General features: G+C 49.4%; 1 protein-coding gene across 15 annotated transcripts in view; it reads right to left on the reverse strand.

The window, feature by feature from the left end:
• dmd (dystrophin) overlaps positions 1 to 15,380 on the reverse strand; it is a 3,042,490-nt gene that overhangs the window by 1,482,315 nt on the left and 1,544,795 nt on the right. For 12 of the 15 annotated variants that reach the window (XM_072513983.1, XM_072513987.1, XM_072513978.1 and 9 more), the window contains one exon: positions 255 to 365. The exons of the other annotated variants lie outside the window; for them this stretch is intronic. In XM_072513983.1, the coding sequence (XP_072370084.1) occupies positions 255 to 365 (111 nt within the window). The remainder of the gene's footprint in view (positions 1 to 254; positions 366 to 15,380) is intronic. 15 annotated transcript variants of the gene reach the window in all.

The following is a 15,380-nucleotide window of genomic DNA, read 5'->3' on the forward strand; positions in this document are numbered from 1 at the left end:
ATTGAGAGAGCTAGGATTGGAATGTTAAGTCAATGTGTCAGAAGATGCTGTGCAGATCACACCTGTCCAACAAAGCAACAGATGCTCTTCGAACTTTCATACTTAATTACGAATGATATCCATCAACCCAAAGTCTGTTGTTTTGTAGATCTGGTGTGCAGCACTGTGCCATCATGGGAGCATCATTCCTTCCACTCAGCAGATGTTCTACTTTGCTTTAACCAACCGCTCTACCAGCTGCTAGCCCATCATACCTGCTGCTGGACTTTTAGCTGCACAGCGAGAAAACTCTTCTGGTTTTTCAGCTCATCAGGATCCATCAGGAATGTAACCGGGGAAACAGATACTTGCTCTAGCACTGGTTGCTGAAAAGCAAGCATGTGAGGAAAAGGAAGCACAACTAAGAATTGATTTAACAAGAATCCGGGACCCACTTATAGAGGGTCCAATAAATTCACTGTTTTTACAGTTCAAAAAAGACTCTTATTCCTCAGTGCACTCCACATTATTACACAAAACGTAACTCTTTACTGGATTCCCATAATTATACTTCAGCAAGATAAGAAAAAAGCACTTAAGCAAAATTTATTTTAAATTGCATCGGCATTTAGGAAAAAACAAATGTAGGTATTTGTGATACGAAAGTAATATACTGCAGATGCTGGAAATCTGAAAAAGAAACAAAAAATGTTGGCAAAATGCAGCAGGTCTAACCTGTGGAGAGATAATCAGTTAAAGGTTCAGGGTTGATGACAAACCTGACATGTTGATATGCCATCAATTAAGACGAAGAACGCAGAGTGAATTAACTATGGCTTTAATTGACTTACAACAGAGCTGGCAGCGTGCCCCAGAATGAGGCAGTGTGAGAGGTCGCAGCTTATATACCCAGGCCCTAGGGGGAGGAGCCACGGGCAGAGCCAAAACCGGACAACATGTAATATAGTGGCAATACTGTACAACACGTAATACTGTGGCAGCACAATACAACACAGTGGTTTCACCACACATGTTAATTGTGTTTCGCTATCCACGACTGCTGGCAGGTCTGCAGAGTATTTTCACATTTTCTGTTTTTACAGTTGGCTGTCATGTTGGAACTCGTTTCTAAATTTAACAAACCATGATTTAAGACTAGTTTGTCCTTTACTTATAATGAATAATACCTATATACAATGAATTTAGATTTTTTTTAAAAGTGAGGCTTCAGTTGAGAAAGGCCTCAAAATGAACAATAGAAACAGATGATGTGGAGAAGCCGGCGTTGGACTGGGGTGGGCACAGTAAGAAGCCTTACAACACCAGGTTAAAGTCAACAGGTTTGTTTGGAGTCACTAGCTTTCGGAGTGACTCACCTGATGAAGGAACTGTGGTCCGAAAGCTATAGGCTCCAAACAAACCAATAGAAACAGAGATGTGGGTTCGGGCTACAAAACATTAAGATACGTTACATGGCTTTGCAAGTAGAATGCAAAGATCTTGAATTGCTCCCGTTGGAACACAAAGCATGTTCACAATCCTTTTCCATTTTGGGGGTAATTTGGACAGCTCGCGAAAACAAGCATCAAGTTCACAATGTACAAACTTGTGCATTGTGCTACTTGCTGATTGCAATATGCAGCCAATACTAACCTGACTGTTTATTGGTTACCTGCATCAGCAGGAGGCATACAATCATAATTTTCTCACAGACAAAAGACATTTAATGCGGGAAGTAAATTTGCATCCAGTAATGTGGGAAGGATATCTGAAATCGTGAAAAATGGGACAACATTGGCAAAAGTACCCTCCAAGGGTTTTAGACATGCCTGTGTGCATTGATGGTGGAGGTGGAAAGTAAGAGAGATGTATTGTATCCAAAAGGGATCCAGGAGGCTCCCTAGTCACACATTCAAAAGACAATAGGAGATGATAGCCTTGGAGGTCAACACCAGAAGTCAAGCCCCATGGCCTGGATGCAGTACCACAAGTAGTCAAGCTTAGTGAATGCTTCTTCAAATTCCATATTCCACCAATTGCAGCACTTGCCTCAATGAACCACAACTCCAGCATTCACCAGCCAACAATCTTTATCGATTATGCACCAAACCTAACATTCATAGCTTTACCTCATCCAAACACACTTAGCACTACTGTATGCCTTATCCCACATTGCACAGCTCACACACACTGGCAGCTATTCAACGTGACAATTAAATCATCCAATCAGATTGCATGACACACACCAGCACAACAGAAGGTAACAGGAGCATGTCCTACCTCACATTGAGAAGGCAGTGTTGGCCAACATTGGAATGACAATTACTGAGCCAATGGCTAGCAGCAGGGCTGAATGAACCTCAGAGAACAGTATCCTCATACCTAATCATCTAACTCACATCCCACTTCCTCCTCATGCCACAAAATCTTCTGATTTACAAGTTCAAGGTGGGGTATGCATGTGCCTCCTATTTCCCTGCCCCCAACCCTCTCTCACCATAACATTTCTGTTATGCCTGTCCCCTTTCAGATAACCAAGAGCTTAAAACTGGTCATAATGAGGAGAAACAGCTAGAGGCACCGATAATGAAAACACACTATCACTTGATTTCAGTCTCAACCACCAGCTCAAATACTGACTACCTGTATATTTGGAGGACAGCACTGAAGTAAAGTACCAAACACCTGTAGAATCACACGAACAGCCAGAAGAAATCAATCAGCTACTAACCTATAGTTAATTGAGGATCCCTTTAAATTGTGCTGTTGGGGCAGCCAAGGTGGGAGAGGTGCGGTGGGGGATATCACGCTTGCTGCTTACACATGTTCAGCCATGTGAGGTTAAGAGAGGTGTCAGCCCCAGTACTGACATTCAATCAATATTGCAGCCTGATTAACATAGAATATAGAACAGTACAGCACAGTAAAGTCCCTTCGGCCCAAGATGTTGTGCTGACCACTTATCCGAATCTCAGATCAACCTAACCTGCACCCCTTCAATTTACTGCTATCCATGTGCCTGTCCAAGAGTCACTTAAATGTCCCTAATGACTCTGACTCCACCATCTCCGCTGGCAGTGCATTCCACACACCCACCACCCTCTGTGTAAAAAACAGACCTCTGACATCTCCCTTATACCTTTCTCCAATCACCTTAAAATTATGTCCCCTCGTGACAGCCATTTCTGCCCTGGGGAGAAGTCTCTGGCTATTCACTCTATCCATGCCTCTCACCACTTTGTATACCTCTATCGAGTCACCCATCTTCCTTCTTCGCTCCAGTGGGAAAAGCCCGAGCTCCCTCAACCTTTCTTCATAAGAAATGCCCTCCAGTCCAGGCAGCATCCTGGTAAATCTCCTTTGCACCCTCTCCAAAGCATCCACAGCCTTCCTGTAATGAGGCGACCAGAGCTGGACACAATATTCCAAGTGTGGTCTAACCAGGGTTTTATAATGCTGCAGCAAAACCTCGCGGCTCTTTCCCCTGTTGATGAAAGCCAACAGACCATATGCCTTCTTAACAACCCTATCAACCTGGGTGGCAACTTTGAGGGATCTATGTACGTGGACCTCAAGATCCCTCTGTTCCTCCACACTTCCAAGAATCCTGCCTTTTGCCCTGTATTCAACATTCAAATTCGACCTTCCAAAATAAATCACTTCACATTTATCTAGGCTGAACCCCATCTGCCACTTCTCAGCCCAGCTCTGCATCCTGTCAATGTCCTGTTGTAACCTGCAACAGCCCTCGACACTATCTACAACTCCACCAACCTTCGTGTCATCGGAAAACTTACCAATCCACCCTTCCACTTCCTCATCCAAGTCATTTATAAAAATCACAAAGAGCAGAGGTCACCACTGGTCACTTACCTCCAGGCGGAATACTTTCCATCCATTACCACTCGCTGTCTTCTTTCGGCCAGCCAATTCTGTATCCAGACAGCCAAGTTTCCCTGTATCCCATGCCCCCTGACTTTCTGAATGAGCCTACCATGGGGAACCTTATCAAATGCCTTACTGAAATCCATATACACCATATCCACTATTCGACCTTCATCAATGTATCTCGTCATATCCTGAAAGATTTCAACGAGGCTTGTGAGGCATGACCTGCCCCTCACAAAGCCATGCTGACTATCTTTACTCAAACTTAGTTTTTCTAAATAATCATAAATCCTATCTCCCAGAATCCTTTCCAGCACCACAGATGTAAGACTGACTGGTCTGTAATTCCCAGGGATCTCCTTTTCCCTTTCTTGAACAGGGGAACAACATTCGCCTCCCTCCAATCATCCGGGACTACTCCAGTGAAGAGTGAGGATGCAAAGATCATCGCCAATGGCGCAGCAATCTCCACCCTTGCTCTCCGTAGTAACCTTGGGTATATCCCGTCTGGCCCAGGGAAATTATTTATCCTGATGCTTTTCAAAACGTTCAAAATGTTCAGCACATCCTCCTTCTTAATATCAACAGATCCACTTTTTATTTAACTTACAATTACAGTTCTAATCTTTTAAAATTTAATTCTAAGACTAACATTATTACTAACCTCTCTCTTTTATCTTTTCTTGCAGGCTTGAACATCCTCGAGGCCCATGGGGTCTTTTTGACCTGACCCGATCTGACCTCCACGACCTGGAAGCTGATCGGGCCCAAACCGGAAGTGAAGCCCTGTGGTGAATGTATTACTGCTACCATTCACCATTGTATTGCATTACATTGTATTGTATTATGTTGATGCCCTTGTGGGCTCCACCCCCTCAGGGGAGGTATATAGATCTGCAGCCTGTAGGCGACACTCAGTACAATGCAGTCGCAGGCAGGCACAGATCTAGCTGATTAAAACCACTGTTCACTTCAACTCTTCGTCCCGTGTGAATTGATGCTCGCATCAATTCAATCAGCTAAGCTATCGCTATGGAAGCCACCCTCAAACCTGATCGACTGGAACTCGACCCACAGGCAGCTGAAGCCAAAAGAATCTTTTTGCACTGGCTCTGCTGTTTCGAGGCCTACCTTGCCGCCTCCTCCTCCTCGCCTGCCATCACAGAGGCATAGAAACTGAGTCTTCTCCACGCAGTGGTGAGCCACCGAATCTCCGTATTTATCGAGGAAGCGACCATGTACGCAGACGCGGTCGCGATCCTCAAAAGACACTACACTACGTGAGGCCAGTGAACAAAGTGTTCACGTGGCATCTCCTCACCACTCGTCGTCAACGCCCCGGGGAATCGCTGGAGGAATACCTACGCGACCTGAGGGTATTCGCTCGAAACTGCAATTATAAGGACGTCACGGCCTCGCAGCATATGGAACTCGCCATCCGGGACACCCATGTGGCTGGAGTCCAGTCCAACTATGTCAGACAGCGCCTGCTCGAAAAAGGCGCCCTCGACCTCGAAGAGACAGTAAAACTATCTACCTCCTTAGAAGTAGCATTTCAGAGCCTCAATGCTTTCCCCTCCAACCACGCGATTCCCTCGTGGACACCCGACCAGAGGGTGTCCCAGGCCTGTGCCGCGCGGCTGTCCGCCCAACACGGGGCGCTGCCCTGCTATTTCTGCGGCCAGAACCAGCACCTCGGGCAGTGATGCCCTGCTCGGAACGCGACCTGTAGCGGCTGCGGCAAGAAAGGACACTGCCAAAGTCTGCCTGGCAGATCCAAAGCTACTAAATCGCAGGCCCGGCTCACAGACTCACAGGCCCGCAGACCCTGCAGCGTGGCTGCGTGCCTGCCGGTACCGCCCCCTTCCGACGCATCATCCGCCTCGTGCTACCCGTGGGGGCCGCCAACTTTAACCCTACCCGACAGGTGCGACTCATGGGGGCCGCCATCTTCAACCCAGCCCGCCATGTGCGACTCATGAGGGCCGCCATCTTGGCCGCCATCTTCAACGCCGCCCGACACGTGCGACCGACAGGGGCCGCCACCTTGGGACCACTCCGCTATCTCCGACGACGCCGGCTACCCGCAGCTCGGCGCTGTCACCCTCGACCAGTCACGGCCCAAGCACCTCAGGAACTCGTTGATGACCGTCCGGGTCAATGGGCACGAAACGCCCTGTCTGTTTGACTCTGGGAGCACAGAGAGCTTCATCCATCCGGACACGGTAAGGCGCTGTTCTCTCCAGATTTACCCCGCATCCCAAACAATCTCCCTTGCTTCTGGATCACATTCAGTGCAGATCCGGGGATAGTGTGTCACGAACCTTGCAATACAGAGCGCCGAGTACGCCAATTTTAAACTATATGTCCTCCCCCATCTCTGCACTCCTCTCCTCTTAGGACTGGACTTCCAGTGCAACCTCTGGAGTCTGACCCTGAAGTTCTGCGGGTCCCTACCCCCACTCACCGTATGTAGCCTCGCGACCCTTAAGGTCACCCCTCCCTCACTCTTCACAAACCTCACCGCCGACTGTAAACCCGTCGCCACCAGAAGCAGGCAGTATAGTGTCCAGGACAGGACTTTTAGCAAGTCAGAGGTCCAGTGGCTCCTGAGGGAGGGGATTATCGAGGTCAGTAATAGCCCCTGGAGAGCCCAAATGGTGGTCGTCAGGACCGCGAAAAGAACCGGATGGTTGTAGACTACAGCCAAACCATAAATCGGTACACGCAACTCGCTGCGTAACCCCTTCCCCGATAGCGGACATGGTGAATCAGATTGCACGGTACTGGGTTTTCTCCACGGTAGATCTGAAGTCCGCATACCACCAGCTCCCAATCTGCCCGGAAGACCACCACTACACTGCCTTTGAGGCAGACGGCCGCCTCTTCCACTTCCTCAGGGTTCAATTCGGCGTAACCAACGGGTTCTCGGTCTTCCAAAGAATGATGGACCGAATGGTGGACCAGTACAGGCTGTGGGCCACGTTTCCGTACCTGGATAACGTCATCATCTGCGGCCATGATCAGCAGGGCCATGACGCTAACCTTCAGAAGTTCCTCCAAACCGCCCAAGCCCTCAATCTCACCTACAACAAGGAGAAATGCGTTTTCCGCACAACCCGACTAGCCATCCTCGGCTATGTCGTGGAAAACGGAGTCCTAGGGCCCGACCCCGACCACATGCGCCCCCTCCTGCAACTCCCCCTCCCCCACTGCCCCAAGGCTCTGAAAAGATGCCTTGGGTTCTTTTCATACTATGCCCAGTGGGTCCCCAACTATGCGGACAAAGCCTGCCCACTTATCAAAGCCACCATCTTCCCCCTTACGACTGAGGCCCGCCTGGCCTTCAGCCTCATCAAGGCTGACATTACCAAGGCCGCGATGCACGCGGTGGACGAATCCATCCCCTTCCAGGTGGAGAGCGACGCGTCAGATGTCGCCCTGGCTGATATCCTTAACTAGGCAGGCAGGCCCGTGGCCTTTATTTCCCGTACCCTCAACGCCTCCAAGATTCGACACTCCTCGGTCGAAAAAGAAGCTCAAGCCATTGTGGAAGCTGTGCGGCATTGGAGGCACTACCTGGCTGGTAGGAGGTTCGCCCTCGTCACCGACCAACGATTGGTAGCCATTATGTTCAACAACACACAGCGGGGCAAGATCAAGAATGATAAAATTTTGAGGTGGAGAATCGAACTCTCCACCTATAATTACGATATTGTGTATCGTCCTGGGAAGCTCAATGAGCCCCCAGATTCCCTGTCACGCGACACATGCGCCAGCGCGCAAGATGACCGATTCCGGGCCATCCACAATGACCTCTGTCACTCGGGGGTCACCCGGTGTCTCCACTTGATCAAAGCCCGCACCCTGCCCTACTCCACTGAGGAGGTCAGGGCCATGACCAGGGACTGCCAAGTCTGCGTGGACTGCAAGCCGCACTTCTATCGGCCGGACAAGGCCCACCTGGTGAAAGCATCCCACCCCTTTGAAGGCCTCAGCGTTGATTTCAAAGGGCCCCTCCCCGCCATGTATTTTCTTAACGTCGTTGACGAGTACTCCCACTTCCCCTTTCCATCCCATGCCTCGACATGACCGCGGCCACTGTCATTAAGGCCCTACATAGCATCTTCACCCTGTTCGTTTTCCCCACTTACACCCGCAGTGACCGGGGCTACTCGTTTATGAGCGATGAACTGCGTCAGTACCTGCTCGGTAAGAGCATTGCCTCAAGCAGGACGACCAGTTACAACCCCCGGGGAAACGGACAAGTGGAGGGAACACGACGGTATGGAAGGCCGTTCTTCTGGCCCTACGGTCTAGAAGTCTCCCAGTTTCCCACTGGCAGGTGGTTCTCCCGACACGCTCCAATCAATTAGGTCGCTCCTCTGCACAGCCACGAACAAGACTCCTCAAGACCACCTATTTGTCTTCCTCAGGAAATCCACCTCCGGGGTCTCGCTTCCATCCTGGCTGACAATGCCGGGGCCTGTCCTCCTCCGAAAGCACGTGAGGAGCCATAAGTCCGACCCCCCTAGTCGACAGGGTCCAGCTCCTTCATGCCAACCCTCAGTATGCCTACGTGGCGCACCACGGCGGCCGACAAGATACAGTCTCCCTCCGGGATCTGGCACCCGCCAGTTTCCCTGCGACCATCATCTACCCCCCCCCCACCCTACACCGAACACCGGCCCCACCCCTACATGGCCTACACCCCCCCTCGCCGACCTACAGTGATGAAGCTCCAGACGACACTGTCATGCGAGAGTGCCTTTAAGAACTGGATGTTGAAGCAATGTACCTTTAAGAAAACAGTGATGTCATAGAGTGGGTGGAGCTCAGCTGAGTTCAGCCATTTTGCAGGTTTTTGTTTCAGTTTTAAAAAGTGCCTGGCTGGTTTTGCTGAGAGCAGCTTCAAAGTGCCTGGCTGTTTTGCTGTGAGCTGATTAAAAGGAGGAAGCCAGTTAGAGAAAGCAGGTTGTGTGTGTCTGTGTGTCCAGAGAGTTTGCAGGGAAAAAACAAGATGCTGGAGCTGAAATCAACCAAGCTAATATATCTCTGCCATTCTACAGAAAATATATATATCCTTTAACCTGATGTGATACTGTTTAAAGGTGTTCAGTCTCTTGGAAGTTTGAAGGAACATTTTAAGAAAGTATTTACTGTTGCAATATTTTCTGATTTATCTTTGAAGTAAGGGGTGTTAAGAGATCCAATGTTTATTTAAGATGTTAAGTTGAGTTCATGGAATAAACAGTGTTTTGTGTTTAAAAACCCACGTGTCTATAATTGTAATCCCACACCTAGGGTAAAAGCCACGTGCTCCGAAAAGCAACAAATCCATTAAAGGGTGAGGTTGGTTGAACTCCATGATACATTTTGGGGTTCTGAAAAAGCCTCGCCCATAACAATACGCTCCCGGAGCCAACGAGCCCAACACCCGTGCCCACAGCGATGGGTTCAACACCTGTGCCCGCAGCGAAGCCAGAGCTCAGACGATTGCAGCAAACGATCAAGGTGTCGGACAGACTCGATCTGTAAGCCCACTTCACCCCCGCTGGACTTTAACAGGGGGTGAATGTGGTGAATGTATTACTGCTACCATTCACCATTGTATTGCATTACATTGTATTGTATTATGTTGATGCCCTTGTGGGCTCCGCCTGTGGCTCCGCACCCTCGGGGGAGGTATATAGATCTGCAGTCTGTAGGCGGCACTCAGTACAGCGCAGTCGCAGGCAGGCACAGATCTAGTTGATTAAAACCACTGTTCACTTCAACTCTTCGTCTCGTGTGAATTGATGGTCCCATCAAGCTCCGACTTCGATTTGGAGCCGACCGGACCTCGGAGCTCCCAACCAGGCCTAACAACCGACGCCAGCCCCCGGATCGCCTGGCCCAGTCCCCGGAGCTCCCAACCCGACCTCCGACAATGAGATTTGGCCCAACTCGACCCCGAGAGACCCGCCCAGCGACCCGACCCGGAGAGGCCCGCCCAGCAACCCGACCTACCTGGAGATGGAAGAAAGAAAAATCCACATGAAGGCCCGACCGGGCCTACTTCAAGACCCGATCCAGGAGCGCCCAAGGAGGTAACAGACCACAGGACACTGCCCAACCTGCCTCAGGAAGCCCCTGCCAATGACCTAGGACCCCTGAAATGGCGGAGACCCCGCACGAGGACCCGAACGCACTGCAAGGTATTCCCGTGCCCGCAGAACGCCGGGACCCATCTGGATTGCTAACATGACCCCCTAGCAACCCCTCTACCTCAACCAGCGCCCGGGACCCTGCCAGATGCGCCCTGGTCCCAGCCAGCACCCTGGACCCCGGCAGACGCAACCACCTACCTTCCAGACTTCTCCCATCAGATCCCAGGACCATCCAGCCACAGCCGCCAACCGAGGAAGCTATGGAAATGTGGTGGTCTGCAGGTTAGACTGAAGCAACGCGGTTTCACGACCCCTCTCCCCAGCATACTCCTGGCACACATCCAAGCAATCGAAAACAAGCTGGATGAACTTAACGCTAGACTTACCTCTCAGAGGGAAGTCAGAGACTGCTGTGTGCTCTGTTTTACAGAGACATGGCTCACCCCTGCCTCACTGGATTGTGCCATACAACCTGAAGGCTTCTCAATTCACCGGGCGGACCGCACAGCATCATCAGGCAAAGTAAAGTGTGGAGGGGTTTGCCTCCTCATCAACTCCTCCTGGTGTTTGGGCATGGTGAACCGGGCGTCCTACTGCTTCCCGGACCTGGAATACCTGACCGCGACGTGCCGCCCATACAATCTTCCACATGAGTTCACTTCAGCCATTATCACAGCGGTCTACATCCCACCCCAGGCAGAAGTGAGAAAGGCGCTGGACGAACTATACACAGTTATAAACAACTACGAATCAGAACACTCGGAGGCCTTGTTCATCGTGGCCGGAGACATCAACAAGGCCAACCTCAAAAGTGTCCTGCCAAAGTTCCATCAGCACATCTCCTGTCCCACCAGGGGCGGCAACACTCTTGACCACTGCGACTCAAAAATCAAGGGCGCCTACCGTTCCATCCCCCGACCGCACTTTGGGAAATCAGACCATAAGACGGTGCTCCTTCTTCCGGCATACATGCAGAAACTCAAGCGGGAGAATCCAGCTAAGAAGGTCATGCAGTGCTGGTCAGAGGAAACAGAAGAGCTCTTACGTGACTGCTTAGAGACAGTGGACTGGTCCATATTTAAGAACGCAGCGACCAACTTAAATGAGTATGGCACCATCGTCACAGACTTCATCAGCAACTGTGTGGATGATTGCGTGCCAAAAAAAGCAGTACGTTCCCCAATCGGCAACCATGGCTCAATCGTGAGATTGACTCCCTACTGAAGGACAGGTCTGAGGCGTTCAAGTCAGATGACCCTGACCTATACAAGAAATCCAGGTACGACCTCCGCAAAGGATCCGAGATGCCAAGAGAGAATATCAAACAAAGCTAGAGACAGACTCTCGCCGGTTGTGGCAAGGACTAAACAACATAACAGGCTACAAAGCGAAGCCGAGCAGTATCTCTGGCAGCAGCGCACCCCTCCCAATGAACTCAATGCATTCTGTGCTCGGTTCGAGCAGGAAACCAACAATCCGTTGTCGAGTACCACAGCAGCCCATAACTCACCCATACCCACCATCACAGTTTCCAAAGTCAGATCAGCCTTCCTGAAAGTGAATCCTCGGAAGGTGACGGGCCCTGACGTGCACTCAGAGCCTGCGCGGACCAGCTGGCAGAGGTATCCGCAGACATCTTTAACCTGTCCCTACTCCACTCCGAGGTTCCCACCTGCTTCAAGAAGACCACCATCATACCGGTGGCCAAAGAAGAACCAGGCAACGTGCCTCAATGACTACCATCCGGTGGCCCTGACTTTAGTCATAATGAAGTGATTCGAGAGGTTGGTCATGAAGCGCATCACCTCCATACTCCCAAAAGGCCTTGATCCACTGCAATTCGCATACAACCACAACCGGTCCACAGCAGGTGCCTTTTCCCTGGCCCTACACTCATCCCTAGAGCATCTCGACAACACGGACTCCTACATCAGACTCCTATTTATTGACTACAGTTCCGCCTTCAACACCATAATCCCAGCCAAGCTCATATCAAAGCTCCAAAACCTAGGACTTGGCTCCCCACTCTGCAACTGGATCCTCGACTTTCTGATCCACAGACCACAATCAGTAAGAATGAACAACAACGCCTCCTCCACAATAGTCCTCAATACCGGGGCCCCGCAGGGCTGCGTCCTTAGCCCCCTACTCTACTCCGTATACACACACACGACTGCGTGGCAAAATTTGGTTCCAACTCCATCTCCAAGTTTGCTGACGATACGACCATAGCGGGCCGGATCTCGAATAACGACGAGTCAGAATACAGGAGGGAGATAGAGAACCTAGTGGAGTGGTGCAGCGACAAAAATCTCTCCCTCAATGCCAGCAAAACTAAAGAGCTGGTCATTGACTTCAGGAAGCAAAGTACTGTACACACCCCTGTCAGCATCAACGGGGCCGAGGTGGAGATGGTTAGCAGTTTCAAATCTCCAAAAATCTGTCCTGGTCCACCCACGTCGACGCTACCACCAAGAAAGCACAACAGCGCCTATACTTCTCAGGAAACTAAGGAAATTCGGCATGTCCACATAAACACTTACCAACTTTTACAGATGGACCATAGAAAGCACCTATCTGGCTGCATCACAGCCTGGTATGGCAACTGCTAGGCCCAGGACCGCAAGAAACTTCAGAGAGTCGTGAACACAGCCCAGTCCATCACACAAACCTGCCCCCCATCCATTGACTCCATCTACACCTCCTGCTGCCTGGGGAAAGCGGGCAGCATAATCAAAGACCCCTCCCACCCAGCTTACTCACTCTTCCAACTTCTTCCATCGGGCACGAGATACAGAAGTCTGAAAACACGCATGAACAGACTCAAAAACAGCTTCTTCCCCGCTGTTACCAGACTCCTAAGTGACCCTCTTATGGACTGACCTCATTAACACTACACCCCTGTGTGCTTCATCCAATGCTGGTACTTATGTAGTTACATTGTATACATTGTGTTGCACTATTATGTATTTTCTTTTATTCCCTTTTCTTTCCATGTACTTAATGATCTGTTGAGCTGCTCGCAGAAAAATACTTTTCACTGTACCTCGGTACACGTGACCATAAACAAATCCAATCCAATTCATTCAATCTGTTTGAGCCGATCAACCTGGTTCATGCTGTTCTAACGAGCAACAAGATCCCTCTCTCTAGTGAATACTGAGGCAAAATATTCATTTAGGGCCTCCCCTTCTTCCTCAGAGTGTAGTCACAAGTTCCCTCCACTGTCCCTGATCGGCCCTATTCTCACTTTGATCATCCTCTTATTTCTCACAACACCTTGGGGTTTTCCCTAATCCTTCCCACCAGGGCTTTTTCATGCCTCCGTCTAGCTCTCCTAAGTCCATTTTTGAGTTCCTTCCTGACTACCTTGTAACCCTCTCGAGCCATGCCAGATCCTTGCTTCCTCAACCTTACGTAAGCTTCCTTCTTCCCTTGATTAGAAGCTCCACTTCTCTTGTCATCCAAGGTCCTTCACCTTACCATTCCTTCCTTATCTCAGTGGGACAAAACTATCCCACAGCAAGTGCTCCTTAAACAACACACACATTACTGTTGTGCAATTCCCAAAGAACATCTGTTTCCAATTTATGCTCCCCAGCTCCTGTCTAATAGCAGAATGATTTCCCCCTCCCCCAATTAAATACCTTCTCATACTGTCTATTCCTTTCCCTCTCCACGACTATGGGAAAGGTCAAGGAGTTGTGATCATTGTCACCAAAATGCTCTCCCACGGAGACATCTGACACCTGGCCTGGTTCGTTGCCAAGCACCAAATCCAATATGGTCTCAACCCCCCCCCCCAACCGCTCTCCACACCCACCTATCTACATATTGAGTCAGGAATCCTTCCTGGACACCTAACAAAATCTGCTCCATCTAAACCATATGCACTAAGGAGGCTCCAGTCAATATTAGCGAAGTTGAAATCACCCATGACAACAACTCTGTTACTTCTGCACCTTTCCAAGATCTGCCGTCCAATCTGTTCCTCCATCTCTCTGCTGCTATTGGGGGGTCTATAGAAAACTCCCAATAAAGTGACTGCTCCTTTCTTGTCTCTGACTTCCACACATAATGACTCAGTAGACAACGCCTCCTCGACAACCTCCTTTTTCTGCAGCTGTGATGCACTCACTAATTAACCCCCCCCCCCTCCTCTTTTACCTCCGTACCTATTCTTCTTAAAAAATCTGAACCCCGGAACATCTAACAACCATTCCTGCCCCTGTGAAATCTATGTCTCCGTAATGGCCACAACATCGTAGTTCCAAGTACTGATCTATGCTCTAAGTTCATCTCCCTTATTCCTGGTCCTCCTGGCATTGAAACAGACACACTTTAACATCTGTCAGGCATTAGCTAAACGTATGCTAAAAGCTTTATCAATATGACATCCCGCACAATTTGGAGTAGAGGTGTGTGCACACACATCAGATGCCACTTCGGTCCCCCAATGGCACCTGAAAAATGAGCACTACAGAGCCAAATAATAATTATCTTTATTATTGTCACAAGTAGGCTTACATTAACACTGCAATGAAGTTTATGTGAAAATCCCCTGGTCGCCACATTCCGGCACCTGTTCGGTACACTGAGGGAGAATTCAGAATGTGCAAATTACCTAACAGCATATCTTTCGGGACTTGTCGGAGGAAACCGGAGCACCCAGAGGAAACCCACGCCAACATGGGGAGAACGTGCAGCCTCCGCCCAGACAGTGCCCAACCTGGGTCCCTGGCGCTGTGAAGCAACAAAGCTAACCACTGTGAACCGTGCCGCCCCCCCCCCCCCCCCCCATGAATGATCCCATCCCCATAACAACCACTGAATAAGAGTATGAACATAAGAATGAAGAGCGCAAATAGACCACTCAGCCCCTTGCTCCTGCCGAGGATGTCTTCCCACCTTATTAATTGGACAAAATTACAGAGCCAATAGCAAAAATACAGGCCAGTTCACCCAACTGGACTGCCCAGTTTATATTCCACTCATCCTCCATCGGCCAAAATCATTAAAAACAGATTTTCACCTCATTGTTATTAGTGGAATTTTGTTATTACAGAAATGATGATTTTCTTTCCACACAACAATCATCACACTTTGAAGTAATTCATTGTATGTACAGGATTTAGTGAAGTGATCAGGTGCTGTATAATTATGAATTCTTCTTTCAGTTTTCCCTCCCTCTAAGCTTATCTTCACTTGTACTCTTTTCAGCCTTGGTTTTATCCAACATTATGGCACTTGAGTCCTCAAATTGATTTCTCAACAAATAATCTCCAATTTTTGGCAGTAAATACTGTGGAAAGTCATAAATATTGTATATATTTTAAAAAAAACAGATTTAAAAAAAAGTAAAGA

The sequence above is a fragment of the Scyliorhinus torazame genome, chromosome 8 (assembly GCF_047496885.1).
Source record: "Scyliorhinus torazame isolate Kashiwa2021f chromosome 8, sScyTor2.1, whole genome shotgun sequence".
NCBI classification, from domain to species: domain Eukaryota; kingdom Metazoa; phylum Chordata; class Chondrichthyes; order Carcharhiniformes; family Scyliorhinidae; genus Scyliorhinus; species Scyliorhinus torazame.